Consider the following 20,192-nt stretch of genomic DNA (forward strand, 5'->3'; position numbering starts at 1 on the left):
GTTCCTCAGAAGGCTCCCATTCCAGTATTTCCTGATCCTCCAACTACACCTCCCGCAAACCCAGCTCCATCTGATCAGCGTGAACATCAGCCTGTGTACCACGCCATGCCTCCATTTTATCCTTTCCCTTCACATCAAAGGCCAAAATCAGTTGCAAGAAACTGGTAAAGGTTCTGCTGACTGGAGAAGGAGAATCAGACTCTCCTTCATACATTTAGGTTAACCTCACAGAATAGACCCACAAAGCTGGAATAGACTGTCTAAGAGTTTCTTGCTTTGCATTTAGCAAGAGGGATTCAATATGTAAATTTTCTGAGGGGAAAAATAAAATGCAAGGTTAGCTGCACAATGACTGTCTGATTGTTTTTTTTTTTTTTTTTTTTTTAATTTTTTTTTATGTATTGATGGTTAGATATTCAGGGCTGTAGCTAGATTCTAGAAACACTGGTCATGAGTCAGTGCCCACCTTAATTTATAATAATTTATATATTGTTTTTAAAAAATTTATTTGCATTATTTTTTTTCTGTACATTTTATTTCTCAAGCATGAAGGTTGTGTATAGGGCTGCAATTAACACTTGTTTTCTGATCAATTAATCTACTGATTATTTTCTTTATTAATCGACTGCTCTATACAAAATGTCAGAAAATAGTGTAGAAAGGACAATCATAATTCCCCAGAGCCCAATGTGATGTCCTCAAAATGCTAGTTTTGTCTGACCACCAGTGCAAAACCTAAAGATGTCCATTTACTATTATGAAAGGCTAAGAAACCTAACAAATGCTCACACTGAGGAGGCTGAAAGAACTATGTTTTTTTTTTCTGTTCATCCATCAGTCACCTTATCGTTTCAACCCTACATGCTTCTAAGCTTTACATTACCTGAAATAATATTCTGAGCCAGTCAAACTTTAACTATATTTAGTCTAAAATACTTGAATCAGTAAAATACCAAATATATTTCCCCAGACATATATAGCATGCTTCTAAGCCTTGCATTGTCTGAAATAATATTCTGATGGGCAATTAACCTGCTGACTATGGTCTTCAAACAGTCACATTTTTAATTATATTTAGTCTAAAAAAAGACCAGTAAAACACCAAATATATTTCCCCAGCTACATTCTTGAGGACACTTTCACCTTCACATCTAAACCCATACATGTGTAAAATGACTATAATCTCGTGTAACCTGCATGGATCATATGGGCTGGTTATCTGTCTGGTACTCAGCTGTTCTGACGTCGAGCACGCTATTTGACGTCACCGTGGGAGTGTTCCACCATCGGGAGAAATGAACGGTCATCAACACAATCCTCTCAGCGCCCATGTAAGTTGAAGCCAGCAAAACACACATTTTGCGAAGCGGTGTATGAATGAAATGTGTTTCCATATGCTGTTATCCGAGCTGCGCGGGGGTTACGGTTGATTACCGTTGTTTATCCGATTGTCGCTGGCCGCCTGGCGGGCTGCCCTGCTCGCCCTGCTCGCCTGTAGCTAACTAACCATGGCTGGAGCTCAGGCGGTGTTTTTCAGCTACAGTCGAGCCAGCCTGCTAACTGACAGGCTGAGTGGCCAGGCGGCGAGTAAGCGCCTGTTTTGCCACCCAGCACCGTCTGGACGGGCGATGTTAAGTGTAGTTACATATGAGTGATTACGGAGAGCGAATTAATGCTTATGCGTTGTGAAGGTTGAACTTTGGAGACAACACCCAGGCCGGATCCAGTGATGTGTTTTACAGCGGTCACACAACGACATGTTACATTAAATGAATGTTTTTACTGCCTATTTAAATGTAATTTGTCCTCAGTTAAACACTGGCTTATATATATGACCTGTGCAAAGAGGGGACTGTAAGCTAATGCATACCTATTCTCTGGGAACTGAAGGACTTAAATACGCCACCGTGAAACACAAGACTCCAAGGTGTGATTAAGAAAGCCTGGTGGGAGTGTGTGACAGATGGCTATCCAATACCTCCAATCTACTGTCACCGGGTGTGTTTGAGCTTTTCACACCTGTGAGGGCCGCTTTGTGGTGCTGTTGTCAGCTGGATAGGATCCTCCTTCATTTCTATAATTAAATGTCATTATTACATGGTTAATTCCATATTTGGAGTAATATCTTTATCAGTGTGACATGTGGGTATGACCGTTGGTATTTTGTTATAATATTCAATATGTGGAGGTTTGAATTGTCCCATACAGAAATGTAATCTATGCATTTATATTGGATTTTGATAAATGACACATAGGTAGGCTGCATATGAAGTAAAAACATACAGGTACGAACTATATGTCCTCCTGAGACCCTGTGTCCTCATATGAGGACATCACATTTCAGGTTTACTTGACCTTATACTTCATTCTGTGTATCTTAGACCTGTTGTCCTCGTTCATGGACACTTTTGTCCCATCTAGTGGCCAGGGCAGAGTGTTGAGAAGATGATCACACTTGACTGTCTAGAGGAAATAGGAGTTGTTACAAGGTTACCATTGGTGAACATGTGGAAGGATCATCTGCACAATGGATGCAGATATGTAAAAACAAGATGGCAGCCATCTCTGCCAAGTCAGTCTGCAGCTGAACCTGACACAAAAGTGGAGGTACTCGTTTGAAGACATTGGGACTTTTTTGTTGTCTCATTTGAGGACAGTGGGACTTTAGTATCATTGACAATGTTTAGTTTTTTATACTTATCAGGTCCTGCTGATCCCAAATAGCTAGGAGAAATAAAAAATGTATACCAAACAAAAGTTCGGGTCTCAGGAGAATATGAAACCTCTTGGACGTGTCTACCTCTTACAGATATGTACATTTAAGTATGTCCTCCTGAGCCCTGAACGTTTGTTTGGTATGTATTTTTAATTTCTCCTAGCTATCAGTAATTAGTAGGTTCCGATAAGTATAAAAAACTAAACATTGTCAATGATAATTAAGTCCCAATGTCCTCAAATGAGACGATAATAAAGTCCTGATGTCCTCAAACGAGTACTTCCTAATTAACAGCATCTTATCTTGTTACTGTTGCTGAAATTGGTCTAATTTGTTGCCATATCAAACTACAAATATTACTAATCATAAATAAGTTTCAGCCATAAAATGTGATCAGGTTTTGAACCTTGACTACTTTTGTGTCTGGATCAGCTGCAGACTGACTTGGCAGAGATGGCTGCCATCTTGTTTTTACACAGATTAGTGTATTGTGCTCTTACTACCACTAGATGAGACAAAAAAAAGTGTCCACGAATGAGGACAACAGGTCTAAGTTAAGTAGAATGAAGTATAAGGTCAAGTAAACGCAAAATGTGATGTCTTCATATGAGGACGCAGGGTCTCAGGAGGATATATAAAAAATGTATTGTGACATGTGTATGTAGTTCTTTATACATAATGAGTAATTCACTATTAATAGGGGTTCAAACTGTATCTCTAAACTGTAATGACATCTATGGCTATGTGACGATTGTAAAACAACTAAAATCCTGATTTAGGAGTATTTCATGATAAAACAGATATACCACAGTAACTGACTGGATTGTACTGTGAAGCTTCACATTACACTGTGGCCACCATGTGATTTGTGGATTTAATCAGTAATATAGAGGTTGAGCTGGTTGAGTTAAATATTAAAACATGTGAGCACAGTCTGTTTATTAGCAGCTATAGCTCTGATGAGAGATAATATCTTGTGGTAATCAGATGCAGGTCTGCCCTTTGCTCCTTAGCCTAGCAGCATGCATGATTTGTAAACCTGTTATCTATCCATTTTGGGAAAAACAAACATAAAAACAACACAAACTGCTGTAATAATTTAAAAATTAAATGCTCTGGTTGTGATAAATGTAGTTGTTATACACTGCAATCTGGCAGCTGTGAAACATACAAACTATTCAGTATACAACAGAGCCTAATGTATTTGCACATTAAGTAACGTAACACTATGACCTCGCCCCGCACAGCAGCACCGGTGTGCACTGTGCTGTAAAACGAACACCCCCCGGTGCACCACGTTAGCTGGCACTGCTAACCACAAGAGGAGCAGACAAGCCATCAAAACGGGGTCAACGATACATCCTGACTTTATCTACCACAACGGTCAGCACCACCCGACAGTAAACTATTATCTACATGTCGGTTTTCATAAATAACATCCTACAGTTAAGTGTTTTAAAGCGCAGGCCTGCGGACGATGGCTAGCGAGCTGCTAATTCCATCCTCTTCTTATCTCTAGCTAACGTTAAACCGTTGGGCTCAGACTATTTGCAGTAAGTTATTAACGTTACTCATGAACACAGCCCGGTTTGTGTGGACATTATTCACTTTATCACTCTATCTGCTTTTTAATTTTTAAGCGGACGCGTGTACTACTGTTACCCAACATGTAATGACACCGAATGCACCTGTAACCTATTGAGTAATTGAATTAACTAACCCAACGGCTGTATGGTAACAGTGAGCTCTCTAACGTTAGTGTGTTTTCATAAACTTTGTGTTTCACGTAATAGTCTGAAGTAAAGGAAACTTTATTGTTACGACAGTGGATGTTACAAACGGATGGGTAGTGATGACCTCATCTGAATGCACGTATGACTATCCGCGTATTGACGCAGACATTGATGCTTGTGTTAACACATTATTGCATATACCATTTGTTAATGTTGTATGGTCACGTTGAATTATTTGAACTTAGCTGTGCTTCTGTAAGAGAGGCAAATGGTTCATGTCCTGCAGATATTCCCAGGGTGCTGTTCGGCACTATTAATTAACATTACACATTTAATTAAGCTGAAAGGCCTCGGAGGCCTGAGCTGCACGAAATTAGAACACGTGCTTTCTTGTTTTGCTATTTAAGTTATGAAGGCACAGACTTGTATGAGCTTCCTGTAAAATTGTCTGTTTGGGTGGAGTGATCTTTTCAAATGTTATTAGCCTCTAATATCAGATCTTGAAATGGGCTGCATTACAGGAACAGTCTGGTTCATTCAGTTTAGCACCACGTTGCATAAACAAGGGGTGGTCAGACCCTGGGTCAGATTGTGGAAATGGATTTTGTTCTTAACCTAATCTCACACAAAGGCTACCTTGTGGGGGTTTCACTGTAAACCTGCATTTATTTTTTGTCCTTTGGAACTATTAACGCTTTATAAAGTTGTTAAGGTGATTATTATTATTATTAAGTATTTCTGTAGTAATAATAATAATAAATAATAATTTTACTGTGTTCACTAGCTTATGACTAACACCTGTTTGCTGTTTGGTGCTGCTGAATTCGGCTGATAATGCATGCCGGTTACATTTCTGTCCCACTCCATCACAATTTGCTGTTACACAATACACATGTAGCCAACCATGACCCCGTGAGATCAAGAAGGCTGCAGGTTTTGGTGCCATTTGCTCTCCACTGACTGCAAAACTTCTTCTCTGATCTAAGAGCTGATCGGTTTATATGTTGAATCAACATCACAGCGTCTCATAGAAACGTTCCAATTTTGTTAATTTGGAGACATTTTGATTTTATGTGCTGTTTTTTTGCACTAAGAAGGTTTATTCGTCTAACAGAGTAAACATTGCGTGGTTGATGGTGATTTTTATTAGTCAGAGAGGCTAAATACATTTGTCTTATATTACAAATAGCTTTCATTGACTGCATGCAATTTATGATATTTCTAGTCTATAATATGATTATTATTTAATCCCTTATGTATCATAAAGCAGTACAAAGTCATTGGTAACAATTTCCCTGAAACCCTGACCATCTAAATATCTGACAGATGAGTGAAATCTATTGCTCTGTGTCTCTGCTTTCCTCGGCTTTCTGCTGTTGATTTATATTTTGAATCTGTGTAGTTTGAAGGGTCACAGGCCCAGCAATCAAGTCTGGGCAACTGATTTATACACAGTGATGAACTGAAGTGATGGTTGCCTTATATTAGAATTCTGCCCCATCATAATTGTCATGTGAAATGATAGATTAATACTGAGGTTGATAGGTTAATAGTCATAATGATCACATATAGCCTCTGCATTTCAATGGGCTACTTTTAACACCATAAAAACAACAATTATTATAGAGACTTGTGTACAAGATGATCAGATCAGTCCAGTGATATTTTACTTAATGGCGACATGACTTGTGTGTCTGTAGTTGTCACTTTGAAATGTCAGAGTTCTCTTCTTAACAAACAGGTTCTTATGCTATCTTGCCTCTGTTCTGTTGTTTTTCTTTGCAGCATGTGATTTTTCTAAATGTCCATGGAAACAGCTGACTAAAGTTTGACAGCTATCCCACCAGTTTTCCATTTGTAAGAATCACCCGGAGGAAACGGCCCTGAAAATCGCTTGGAATACGCCTTTTCCTCTGTTAATAGATCCACTCATCATCTGCCGATGGTCACATCTGAAGGTGAGTTTATTTGCACTTGGGCTCTCGCTTTTTAAAAGAGGAATATTAGTCCAAACAGGTTTTCTCTCACATGTTTCTATGCATTAAAAAATGTAGTTACCTGCTGAAAGAAGGCACTGTTTGCTCTAGGTTTCAGTATACAAGGTCCTCTGACTAAATGTGACCAGTAATAGAAAGAGAAGAGAAATATGGAGAGAATATTCAATATAAACATAAATAATTGACTCTTATTCTAAGCACAATCTAAAACTAATGAACGTGAATCCTTGGTGATAGGTGCATGTAGGCCTATGCTGTAGCAGTGACCCAAGAGGACACACTCCTCCAGATCAAAATTTGGACCGGCTGTCATTTTGCAGAAATGTTTCTTTAATACAAGTAAAAGCTTAAATGTTGCTAGACATGCACAACTCTCTGTAGATGGTGTGACCTTGGACCACTGCATGTACAGAGAGTGATAGGCGAATGTTGGCTGACCCACTTCGAAGAGAACACTTTGCCCTTAGCCTAGAGGAGTCGGACGTCATTGTATTTTCATTGTAGATGAGAGATATAGTTCCATGTCTGTGTGGACTGTCTCTTCCTATATCTTGTCTTGAGTTATGAGCTTATAAAGCTTACTGCAAAGGCGTCGCACTGAGTCACTGAATGGCTGTGTCTCTGTCTGTGATCAGTGATACAGGACGAGGAAACGTGGTTGAAGAGTAACCGTATTTCCGATTGAAGGCATCCGTTGATGAAGCTTAGTGTTGAATCAGTTTGCTACATAGTTATATAGTCTATATAGTGTATTATGACATTTATATCAAAGAGCCAGTAAGATGTGCACCTATACCTGACATATGTAAGTTACAAAGCAGCAGCCGTGACATGCTCAAACCTGCGCTCAAGAGTGTCGACAAGTCTGGGTCAACACATATTGTGTAACATATGGTTTGCTTGTGTTAACCTATGTTTGAGTGTATGCAGTTTAGAGTTACCAGTAGTCTGTGAAAGTATTAACCCTTACAGAGCGAGTGATGCTTGATGCGAATGATCTATTTTTATTTGTTCTGAGTAATGAGTGAAAGTAGCAACGGCAGTAAGTGGACAGTAATACAAATTAAATATCAAGCCTTTTGTTCAAGCAGCATGTTGATAAGCGAGACTTGGTAAGAGGGCACTCTTTCATTACTGTACTATTCACTACCACCTACCCTTTAACAGAGTGCTTTCTTATCCAACACTGCAGACCTAACAGCAGGACCAGCAGTAATGAGTCATTGCGTATCACTAATGGAGCATTTCATAGGGTTTTGGTGCTAGATTGTGCTTCTGGCTTGTTAAGTGATACTTTGTAGCTCTGCTGACTCGTGGAATCGTTTTTCCATTTGTCTGCAAAAAAATCCACATACTACATAGGCAGACGCATCACTTCAGGCTTTGGGTATTACCTTTAGAGAAACATAGTTCTCTGTTGTAAAACAGCCTGTCTGTTCCTGCAAAGACTAATGGAGGGTATGTCTTAAACTGTAACCACTGAGAAATGATTTGTATTCTGGTCTTTTTAAAAAGCGTAAGTTGTACTGTTAGTAATGGGTGTATTTTAGGTTTAATTTAACAATATGTGATTCAAGCATGCAGAGGCATCGCAGAACTGGCTGAGCTGTGTATGTTTCTGGTTTTAGAAATGGGAATGCTTCATAACTGAAGTACTGAATTTCCACTTCCAATTCCACGATTTTATTGTGGATGGTGATGAAAAACACTCACAGTAAATTAGTCCTGGTGAATTCCATTATTGGGATAATCTTGAATATCGAGTCTAGAAGCACCCAAACAACCAACAACTATATGAGATTGCAAAAACATGCTGCAAATGTCCCAACCTCAAAAACAAAAGATCATAATCAAGCATTGGCGTATTTCAAGTAGTTGAAAAGCCTGGCTTTTTAAGATGGATTTTTAAGATGTGTCCTGTCTGTGATGCAATAAAAATATTTGTTTTTTTAATGAAATGTTAAAGGTACAAAAAGGCTTTTTCTGAAAAAACAAATGTATAGACTCATACCCACTCTCAGTGTGTGGCAGCGTATTTTTCTGCAGAGACTCTGCCCTCTTATTTTCTGTGTTTGAGACGTTTATGGGCGTGTACCTCCACAGTGCTCAGGTGAGGTCAGGGCTTTATTAAAAAAAAGTAGCTACCAGGTGCGAGACTGTAAACAGCAGGCATCCAGCGCTAAAAAAAACAAACAAAACGCAAATACAGCAAGGCAAAACACCAAACGAGTAAATTGGAGGTTGACTTTTACTTGCATATTTTTGGCGCGCGTGTTTATAGACAGTAACTGACAATCCTGCATAGTCTATCTTTTAAGGATAAGTGATTCCAGTACGTTTTAGTGCCACTTGAATTTTAAGCATATTTTGGTGATAATTGGGATAATAGCATGAATCGGAAGTATTTTGGCCTGGATAATGACAACATTAAATTTTCACATCGTCCCATGCCTGGTCTGCCATTTTTAAGTTTTAGAACATTTTGGCCTTGGAGCAGATGATGTCAAATTCATACAGGTACTTCAAAAAATTCTAAAACTGATGTGATCAAAAATGTGAAATAGATATGTAAAGATATGGTGCACATTTGTTGGCTTGTTGGCTCAGGAGAAAAGGAGGGCAGGATGTCTCTCTCTCAGACTAACATCTCTAACCCTCCCCACCTCGGTACGTGCTACACATGAGCTGTGCAGAGTCTAGAGCTGCTGTCATGTTAATGTTGTCATGCCATGTATGCTGTAATGCATAATAGCTGCCATTTTCACATAACAAGGCTCATGATGCATCAACTTACTGCTGGCTCGTAAGATTTTAAACAAAGGTCCATTAGGTCATTGACAATTTCTTAAAGTCAGCATGTTTGAAGCTTTTAAGTGTAGCTTCTCTTAACAGATCCATTATTACCAGTTACTACTGAGTTGAAGGTTTGTGCTCAGGTCTGTTTATTTCTGTGTGATGCTACAGCGTGCCTATTTCTGAAAGCTTTTCGTTCTCTGTTGTATGGAGCATATTATTTAGGTTTTTTTGTTTCTATTTCTGTTCATGTAGCCGATCCTGAGTTGTGAGTCAGTAGAGGAGAAGCTGGGCTGATGGTAAGCTTTCTGTCACACTCTATCTCACCTCCTCTCTTGCTTTCTTTCTCACTGTCTCATTACATGTTGGTAAACCAAAAGACTTTTATATAATCTGTCATCTGAGAGCCAGAGTCTGGGAATGGTCCTTTACATCACAGGATTTTAGCCTTGTTATAAAATGAGATGCAAAGAGGAGACGGCCGTGGATCGCTGCACACCTTAATCAGTCGAGAATTAGATAAAAATCACTGCCTGTTTAGAATTTCATTTACATTTTTCACACTCTGTAGTCTCTTTGTTAGCATCATCCAAACAGTCTCAATTATGTTGATTATTAATTTCCAAAATGAATACTTTCTGAAATGTAATTATTCAACTATCATGAGGGCTTTTGCACAGTCAGACTTGAATGCCCAGAAATGAACAAAGGAAAGTGATTTCACAAACAGCCGAAGGCATCGACCCTCAACATGTGCAATATAACAAACATCGACATTTCAGAAACTGTTCTCAAAGCCTGTTTATTTTGTAGACTTTGTGTTTTTTGCATTACTGGGTTGGCACTGTCAGACATGCCACATGCTGTTAAGCCAAAATGGATGCCTACTGTTTTCATTCAGCAGAGAGTAAATATAGCTTTTTTAAATTATTAATTGTTTGCAAAAAGATGATTTTTTTTGACTAAATGAACAAGAAACTGCAAAACAGTGGTCATGTCTGTGTCAACCCAGTCTATGTTGCTTGGTGTTGTTTTATATTCTGCTGCTTTTTATGTTCATCACTCGCAGGTGCATGTCATAATTTCCATTTTATTTTCCTTTTGTGGTAGACAAGCATGACATTGAGCCAAGCCACAGATGCATGTCCACTCAAAAGGCCCAACTGAGCGCCGTCCCCTCTGCTTCCCGGCTTTCAACCAGTCGCTCAGAGGGGGGGTGTCGACGGGGCGTAGCTAGTCCCCTGCACCCCCAGGTAGAACCTCACTGTGAAACTGGAGGTCTCTGATGGATCAGGGTAGTAGCGAGCAGAGTCCAGAGGAGCCGGACACAGGAGGCCGAGCGGAGCCGGAGGTCGGCAGGAGGGCGTCGGAGTCTGAGCATGGCTTGTCCAAAATCACCCATAATGCCCTGGAGAACATGGGAGCGTTGGGCCATGGCCTGAAGCAGTTCTTCCAGCCACAGCGCCGACGCTCCTCCGTTTCCCCACATGACTCCGTCTCGTCCTGCACAGGTGCCCCTCCCTCCGAACCCACTGATGTAGGGTCAGAAGTAGGGGACGCTCCCGCCTCCTCGGCCCTCCCTTTGGATTCTGACAACCCTGCCGCTTCCGCCCCTCCCGCAGCTCTGAGCCGTGTTCTGCAGCAGATCCGGGGTGCTCCACCAATGATGAAGCGAGGCACCAGCCTGCAGAGCCGCCGCAGCAAGGTGGGGGGCACTGGGGATCCTCCCCAGAAAGGTAGCCCACAGATCCACCGGCGCAGCACCCATGAAGCCCTGCTGCAGGCTGGCCGCCCACGCTCCTCCTCGACCACAGATACACCCAGCAGCCCAGCTCTTGCTGACATGCTGCTGACGTCTGGCTACCACTCAACTGAGGAGCCTGACAAGGTGAGTGTTTCACTCCTGTCACATGTTCCAGGTGAGAAGTAAACAATGGTCATGCAACAGTACGCTCTTTACACAGAAGGAAGAAATTCCAGTCTTGATACAAGCGAGGCACTGGGAGGTTTGTGATGTAGGTTACATAGGCAGTTGCCCAGAGTGCCAGTGTGTGGGGGCACATGGCAGAGAAATAAATAAATAAATCACTTGGCTCTCTTCTCACACTCCTTCTGCGAGTCATAACTTAGATCTGAACACACAGACATGACACACACTCCTAGAATCAGTTGGACTTGCACTTTATATCTCTGATGGTCTGTCACTTATAAACACTTGCTTAGAAATCATAGAAAACAGCTGCGTCTTATAACTTCAATGTATTCATCATGTTTAGATATTTTCTTCAGTATCAGAAGTGATCCAGTAATTGTTGTCTGTCCACAGACTCAGGAACTGCTAATAATTAATGCAGTATCGCTTTCCAAGATGCTAATTTTCGAAACTGTAAACAAATATAGGCAAAAATAAGCACACAACATGTTGCCAGCAATTAACACACGGGCTCCATGGCAACTTATTTCCTGCTTGCATCCCCAAAGCATGATGACAACTGTATTTCTAAAACTCAGAACCTGTTTGTCCCAATAAAAGAAATAAAAATATAAATGATAGCATTGACAGAATCCCTGATTTTTATCGTTTCTTTTTTGCTCTTAAAACATGAATGCATTATTCAGTGTTCCACCAATATTATTATATCCCTGTTCATATACAGATAATTTTGTTTTTTTGAAAAAAATAAATAAAATTCATATGTTGCGTATTACAACTCGCATAACAAAACCTGGCATTATTTTACTGAATTCAGTCCTAAAATGTTTTATTCATAGAAAAGTTGGCTTCAGGACACAAAACCTTCAGATGCAAATCGTAACACAAAGAGACACTGTGCACTCATGAGGAAACACATGCATTGTATTTGTTTGCAACCCAGCTGTAAAAATACAAGATAAAATTGAGTCATACACTGATATCTGTGCAACAATGTCAAAACTAAGTGGATTGTGCAAAACGTGTTAAAAGGCTGTTAATGGTTTAGATGTGCCCGGATGAACCGGTGAATGGAGAGATGAGCTGTCAGCGGTGGAAGGTCAGCCATTGCCTTTGAGTGGTTGGTCACTATGTGCTCTAAGCCTTTCTAAATTTAGCCTTTTGCTCTCTCTGAGTGTACTTCAGGTCAGAGAAGGCTCGCAGGGCCAAACAAACTCAAACTTGTGGGATGAGTTGTTGTTTTTTTTTAACATTAAATGTTGAGAGAAACCAGGAATGGTCTTCAGTGTTATTACTGAAAAACAAAACAAAACAAAACAAACAAAAAAACGCTGTAGGGGTTTAAATGCTTATGACACAACAGATTAAAAGACAAAAAAAAATACACATGAAACTGCTTTATTTTATTCTAGCTTCATTTAAAAATGTACAATAATGTATAAAGCCTGGCACAGTAATTAGAGCAGACGAATAAACATCTTTACACACTATCGGGTCATTGAAGAAGGGGGTTAGACGCCAGCAGTACGACAGGAGAATCTCTGGAATGACAAATTGGGAGAAAGTAGACATCATGAAACGAGGGAGTCGTGCTGCACGGGTTCGCAGCTCTGGCAAGTCAGTTGAGGCTGGGATCAAGTTCATCAACAGATGTCATAAGCAAGTGGGAAACTTTTGACCCCTTGTGATCCTGTTTATCATAAGAAAATTAAGACCTGTTACTTGTAGTCGACAGCTAAGGTTCATTTATCATTTGTGGAAAGCAAGTCGTACTTGGTAGTAGGGCTGAGTTAAAATAATTGCTTCATCCGAATAAATCGATCTTCACTGGAATGACCTGATATCGATTCGTAAAATCTGAGATCGATCTTTTAATATACGCTTTTAGTTAAGAAGGACCGCAGTATTGAGAAGCTCCGACGTTACCAGCTCTTTTATCTGTAACTGTTAGTTACATTTAGGTGTAATTTATTATCGGGCTGCAGCGTGTACTGCTGTCTGTGCGTCTTGGCTGCTGTGCCACTTTTACGCACACACACACAGACACACACAAACATGGAGTAAAGATGCAGTGGAGACAGAGAGAACTTGAGCTGCCGACAACTACGCTTGTTACTGTGAGTACAATAAAACCTCGCAAAGGAAAAAGCCAATACTTTTATCAATACAGCTGATCAGCCACATGTAAACATGTAGAAAAGTGATATTTCAATCTGTTCTGTCCGTAGTCTGTCATCCAGCGCCACTAATATTATGTTATAAACAAGCTCAGAGGGTTTTACAGCTTATAGCAATTTGTTACTAACAAGCTGAAACAACAACTATTCTTTCTAAACTTCACTCAGTATTGTGATGTCAGGAATATGATTTATTTTATTGACATTTTTATTTTGTTTCCAGTGAGACATTAGGTTTACATTGTGACTTTGCTGTTTTAATGTTACTGTAGCTGCTCTAGAAACAACATTTAGTTATAAAATATTCAGTTTTGTTCCTGTTGTGAATTTATTCTTTTTAAAAAATAACTCCTTGTAAATGTTACACTGTTAGGTCTCTGAGAATCTCTTTCACATACTCGCAAAAATCGGTATTGTAACTGAAAAATCTCCAGTGGAATTGAAATCGAATTGATGCAGGTTATCAGTGGTGATACCCAGCCCTACTTGGTAGTCCTTTTAACAAATCCAGATTATGAAGGAATTATCCAAGAACCTGTTGTCGTGCATAAGTGTTTGTATTAGTGCTAGATCTGTGCAGTTTAATAAAAATGCATAGAATCAAATGGGTCATTTATTAGTAAATGTTGCTGTTTGACCAAACCTCTTTGAAAAGGGACTGGAAAGTTATTCGTTAGCAGCTCTGTCTAATCCCCCCTGTCCATGCAAAATTTTGACATCTTCTAGTACTGTATGTTGTCAGACAATATAACACTGTTCTGGCTTTATGGTCTACAATTACACTGGTTTAGACATAATTTACATCTAGTTCTTCAGAGCACAAGGACTCAACAGCTGGCGTGTTTCCAGTAGGGGCTGACAGCTCTTATGATGTGGCCAATTAAGTTTGTTTTAATCGCCAAGATGTAATGTTTACCTCTCTTGCTCTGTCTCTCTTGCTGCCGCTGTTTGAGACTCACAGCTCTGATGACTGTTTCTGGCTTTGAGTCACTTGCACTGGGCTTTTTAACTTAACTACTCCCTAAGGGGTAAAATTTAAATCAATGTCATAAGTCCTTCACAATGCTCAGTTAACTTCGCCTATTTTTCAGCTCGTTTCCCACAACATTCACTGCAGCTCTCCACATATGACTCCTTAAACTGGAGCTGTGAAGTGACCGTCAAAAGGGAACTTATGTTTCAAAGGCGCCATCTGCTGTTATAAATGTGTAGTGATAAATTCAATATATCTTAAGTGTAAGATCATTGCAGGCTTCCAGAAATTACTCTCATATACAAGGCATTACAACACTGTATTTTAACAGATTTTAAGCTGTGTTCACATCAGATACTGTTTGAGTTCTACAACTTGTAGCACTAGAGAGAAACAATATCATAAACACCAAATTAAGTACTGGAACTAAGTGCTGTCAGCATTACATCACCCAGTGCTTGCACAGGAATGCTTGATTAGGTTATATCATGACAAAAATGGATTTTAATGTTATGTTTTATTAAACTTGAAATGATCAAAAGCTTTTCTCCGCATTTTTCCAGCAGCTAGATCGTTATGATGGATCAGGCCCCGCTGTGTCACCCAACGCCCTCCCCTACGGCGCAGATGGCTATGATGTAGTTGACAGCACCCCAGACCCCCAGCGAACGAAGCAGGCCATAGCCCAGCTACAACAGAAGATCCTCAAACTCACAGAACAAATAAAAATTGAACAAACCGCACGTGACGACAACGTGGCAGAATACCTGAAACTCGCCAATAACGCAGACAAACAGCAGAGTGCACGCATCAAACAGGTGTTCGAGAAGAAGAACCAAAAGTCGGCTCAGACTATCCAGCAACTGCAGAGGAAGCTGGAGCATTATCACCGGAAGCTTCGAGAGGTGGAGCACAACGGCATTCCCCGCCAGCCCAAAGATGTTTTCCGAGACATGCACCAGGGGCTGAAAGATGTCGGAGCCAAGGTGCGTAATTTCCTGGTGCCTTCAATGTTATTTTGTTGCGTAAACCAACTGGAATATTTAAAGAGTTTTATGTTAAGAAATAGAATGAGAGTAGAACGGAAATTGAACTGTTTGCCATGGTCATTTGACCGGTGTAAAGAAAATGGTGATTGCTGTTAGTTGTTGTAGTGACAACACACGTCAGTGGGGCCGTAAGGTGTGTCAAACACACTAGCTCAATTTTGGCCGACTGTACACACTAAGCCGATGTTTTCCTTTTGTCTGTCTCTTGTTGATGCTCATCATGTAGCCTGGGCCTGTAATACCAGTCAGAGTTATCAACATCTGTGTGTCCGGGTGTGTTAAAGAGCTACTGGTCAAACTCACAGACTTGAAAAGCTTCTCTAGTCAATAGCCTCTCTGTAAACTAATCTACCAGGTAAGCATTGGTGAACATATTTTTTAAATTAATGTAACTCTTAAAACATTTCAAACTGTTGTGGATTAGCTATATTGTTAGTGGACAAGAAAGGGCCATTAAGTTGAAACTGAGATGGACAGCTATAGTCTTTCATAACCAATTATAAATACATCTGTTCATTGTGCTAATATGTCATTACCTTTGATCACTTAAAAGGCAGCAATGACCTGTAGAAGACCACCACCCAGTGGCAGCAGTTCAAGGTTAGGCATTAGTGGATATGCTCTGCTATGTTGATTTGAATGGGAATGTGTGTTCTACTTGCACTATTTCTATGGTTTTACATGATTTATGGGCAAAACATTACATGTTAAAAATCCTTTTTCCAGAAAGGTATAAAATATTTTACTTAAATGTGTTGATTAAATAAATGAAAAGGGACCAAGAGAGCAGAGATCTTAATAAAGAATATACTGTTGTTTGGATAAACACTTCAACTGACAAACACAGGTGTAACAAATCAAATGAATAATGGCTGCATTCCATTTATGTGTGCCAGTATGCTGCGTGTTTACTGGCACATGTAAGGGGAACAGAGTCAAAATGTCTGCTGTGACAAAGATCTGGGAAATAGCAGTCTGTCCCACTTAAAAACAGAAATCTGAACGAGTTCCTCAGTTGTTCCAGTTAAGGCTAGTTTTGTTCATGCAGGAAATAAATAGCAATTAGTTTATGGTGCTCAATGCCTTGGAGTTTGCATGTTCTCCTCGTGTCAGCGTGGGTTTTCCCCGGGTGCTCCAGCTTCCTCCCACAGTCCAAAGACATGCAGGTTAATTGGTGACTCTAAATTGTCTGTAGGTGTGAATGTGAGTGTGAATGGTTGTCTGTCTCTATGTGTCAGCCCTGTGATACTCTGGTGACCTGTCCAGGGTGTACCCCGCCTCTCGCCCAATGTCAACTGGGATAGGTTCCAGCTCCCTTGCGACCCCCAACAGGATAATCGGTTACAGAAATTGAATTGATGAATGTTTCTTCTATTGAGTAACACTGATTTTAGTAAAAGAGGCTGAGGTAGTCTTGACAGAAGTCAGGTTTTACTGTGTTACCACCTCTGTGCAGTGGAGCTGACAGAAGTCAGGGACGGCCCTATAGACGGGTTTCCGAGTGTCACTATTAGTGAAATGGGAGTAATGTGCAGGGTAGGAAAAGGGAATGGCTGAGTTTATAACAAGATTACCATGTTAAGTTGTTTTTGCGTCTTAAACGACGCAAAAGTAGTGGGTGGAAAGTATTCATTATCTCAAGAAAGGAACCCCACAGTGCAGAATATGCTGTTAGCTCCAGAGGCCTGCTCAGAGCCCTGGATTTTATAAAAGCTGTGGATTGTTTTGCACTAAAACGGCAGGGTCATGTAATGCTTTAAGGTATGACAGCTCATATTGTCCCTGTGTGTTTAAGGCTGTTTAATGACGACTGCTAACATTTGTCAGGCTCTGTGATTAATACTTTTATCATCAATGTGACCGTGGTTAAACTTGTTTTCATAAAGTAGAGTACTGACCTTGACTCGTTCATTACAGGTGACAGGGGGCCTCTCCAGTTTCTCTCAAGCCACTCATTCTGCTGCTGGAGCTGTGGTGTCTAAGCCGAGAGAGATCGCCTCCCTCATCCGCAACAAGTTCGGCAGTGCTGATAACATTGCAGCCCTGAAAGACTCCTTGGATGAAACCCAGGGAGATGAAGGTGTCGGTCCTGGGGCGACGAGGGCCCTCGGGACGGGACAATTGCAGTCCAGCCCAAAGTATGGCAGCGATGATGACTGTTCTAGTGCTACTTCCGGCTCTGCGGGAGCCAACAGCACGACTGGAGCCCCTGGAGGCCCCCCTAGCTCCAAGGGCAACACCCTTGATCATGTCCAGGCCTCGGGCTTTGACGCGATACTCCATGAGATCCAAGAGCTCCGGGAAAACCAAGGTCGACTGGAGGAGTCCTTTGAGAACTTAAAGGCCCACTATCAGCGGGATTACACGTTGATCATGGAAGCCCTGCAAGAGGAACGATACAGGTATGATATCATATCCTATACACTGTAGTGTAGTAGGTCTGTATGGGTGGAAAGAAAACTGTTTGTGATATACTGTTGTTGTTACCCTGCAGGTGTGAACGTTTAGAAGAACAGCTCAATGACTTGACAGAACTGCACCAGAATGAAATTCTGAACTTGAAACAGGAACTAGCCAGCATGGAGGAGAAGATAGCTTACCAGTCTTACGAAAGAGCGAGGGACATTCAGGTAAGCTTCACCGAAATTAACATCATGTTTCAGCTTTGTTGTCAGAGCTGTTTCACTGACAGTCTTGTGTCCGATCTGTAGGAGGCACTGGAGGCATGTCAGACACGTATCTCCAAGATGGAGCTGCAGCAGCAGCAACAGCAGGTGGTGCAGCTTGAGGGTTTGGAGAACGCCACAGCACGGACTCTACTTGGAAAATTAATCAATGTACTGCTAGCTGTTATGGCAGTCCTTTTGGTGTTTGTGTCCACAGTGGCTAACTGTGTCGTCCCCTTAATGAAAACACGCAGCCGCACGCTTTCTACGCTGCTCCTCGTAATCCTCCTCGCTATCCTCTGGAGGCACTGGGATGCCATGTCGGAGTATCTGCATCGCTTTCTCCTGCACCCGAGATGACCAGCCTGGGGAGTCTTATTTAAATGATGAAGGGACAGAGGGTTTGGGGCTGATGTGTAAAGGGAGGACACTGACCCATACAGGGAGTTGAATCTCAATAGTCCTTTTTCTTCCTCTTCAGCAGCTTCTCAAAACACTCAGGAGGGTTGCATCAGAGGTTTGTCACTTTATCACTTTCTGAAATGTGTTTTGAGATGCATCAAATGGAGAATAAGTGGAGGAAAGGCCTGACCTGCTATCATTGGTGCAATTGTGGCACAAGCACATCATGTAAGGGTGAACGGGGCGTATTTGAAGGAGGGGCTGAGAGAACTGCACACTTGATTTCTCTCTTCTGAGTGAATTTGTTTACATGTGGAGAACTTTGCATTATTTCCCCACAGAAGAAATTGTAATTCAGAGTTTTGTTACTTTTGAGCTGATTCAAGTGGTATTGTTTTGACGTCACTGCTATTTTTAATACAGCTGATTGATGGCTTTTTATTTAATTTTAACTGTAATGAGCTGACAGTGTTCTGCTGATTTAGCTGCTCACGGCCTCTTTTTGTAAGCTCTCTCTCTTCTGCTCTCGCCACTCTGGTTTTTTCAGTCCGCTGTTTTTCAATCTTTTAAACTTTCAGCTTGTGTGACCAACTCTTCCTCTTCCTCCTCACTACACTCTGAAGAACGGGGTGCTTGCACATCAGCTACATTGCTCTGGAATCAGACTTGTCACTGGATCAAATGGTAGTGGGTTCTTGACTCGTTTCTTATGGACGTGTGAAGTCGGTAACACTGGTTCTGCCACAACCAGGATATTACTAGGAACATTGAAGTTTGGAGTTGCGACCCTGCCCTCTGGGCCAACTGGATCCTACTATCCTGGTGGCTTTTCCACTGCAGAAGAATAATCTATGAACTGAATTAACATACTTGAAGAGCGGTTAAAGTGCTCACAGACTCAGTGCTTCCGTACTGTTTCTATTAGTGACAATGAAATAGTAATACTTTTTAGTTGATTTTTTATTTTTTAAAGACAAATAAATTTGCTGTTTTAAAAGGTGAAACTGAAAGTCTAACTTGTATTGTCTTAAATGTCATGAGGTTGTTAAATTGTACATCACACATTACACTACACAAGCCAAAAAAGCTCAGTTTCTGTGGAACTTACCCAGATGATCGACGCTTCTTCTGCATCATTGGGCCCACAGAGCAAGCACACCAGAGGCTTTAGCTCTACTAACATGAATGGAGATAAAGTTATTTAATTTACGACTCTTCTAGACTTTCCAATTGTTATCGGTCCGAATGCATTAAATTCTGATAGTGCAATGAATCCTTTCGCGGGGGTTGTGATGCTCAAAAAGTGCATCGACTGATTTACAGGCGTCTCTTTCCCAATGTAAGTATATGGGAAAAATTATTTTTGGGCCCGGTGGTATCACATCACATGCTCAGGAGTTGTAATTCCACTGTTTGGCGTACGAAAACTTCCTGGGGGCCTAAGCGGGTTCCCTTCCACTGAGTCTGCCATGCTGTTTCTACAATAGCCCACAATGGACGAACCAAACACTGGCTCTAGATAGGGCCGTTCACATTGGCTACCCTAGTTCTTCACAGTTGGCATAGGGGGGAAGTTTTAGTTCTACAACCTCAATGCTAGATGCCACTAAATCCTACACACTGTACCTTTAATAGGTCATGAGAGTATCACAGGCATAAATTCTGGAAGTTTCTGACCCTAGTAGCTAATACATTGTCCTCCAGAGGGAAAGCACGGGTGTATTTGATAACACTAATGATGGCTGTGTTACAT

The 20,192-nt window shown here is 40.9% G+C and overlaps 1 protein-coding gene across 6 annotated transcripts; it reads left to right on the plus strand.

Annotated features, from left to right (window-relative positions):
• Positions 1-418: 418 nt before the first annotated feature.
• Positions 419-19,458, plus strand: tmcc1b (transmembrane and coiled-coil domain family 1b). 6 transcript variants are annotated; one of them, XM_050038390.1, is made up of 8 exons: positions 419-1,331; positions 6,235-6,407; positions 9,495-9,538; positions 10,350-11,127; positions 14,889-15,308; positions 17,289-17,773; positions 17,866-18,001; positions 18,083-19,458. In XM_050038390.1, exons 4-8 carry the CDS (start codon positions 10,525-10,527, stop codon positions 18,395-18,397), a joined length of 1,959 nt encoding a protein of 652 aa, XP_049894347.1. In that variant the 5' UTR covers positions 419-1,331; positions 6,235-6,407; positions 9,495-9,538; positions 10,350-10,524; the 3' UTR covers positions 18,398-19,458. The 6 variants fall into 6 exon arrangements, with proteins under 6 accessions (XP_049894347.1, XP_049894349.1, XP_049894343.1 ...); XM_050038392.1 differs by having other exon boundaries at positions 423-1,331; positions 10,862-11,127; positions 14,886-15,308; XM_050038386.1 differs by having other exon boundaries at positions 426-1,331; positions 14,886-15,308.
• The last annotated feature ends 734 nt before the right edge of the window (positions 19,459-20,192 follow it).

The sequence above is a fragment of the Epinephelus moara genome, chromosome 24, assembly GCF_006386435.1.
Source record: "Epinephelus moara isolate mb chromosome 24, YSFRI_EMoa_1.0, whole genome shotgun sequence".
NCBI lineage: Eukaryota > Metazoa > Chordata > Actinopteri > Perciformes > Serranidae > Epinephelus > Epinephelus moara.

Coding starts and splice junctions, on each gene's coding strand:
- tmcc1b (XM_050038386.1), top strand. CDS start 10,525: ATGGATCAGGGTAGTAGCGAGCAGAGTCCAGAGGAGCCGGACACAGGA. Junction 15,309..17,288: donor TGAAAGATGTCGGAGCCAAG/GTGCGTAATTTC, acceptor CGTTCATTACAG/GTGACAGGGGGCCTCTCCAG. Junction 17,774..17,865: donor CTGCAAGAGGAACGATACAG/GTATGATATCAT, acceptor GTTACCCTGCAG/GTGTGAACGTTTAGAAGAAC.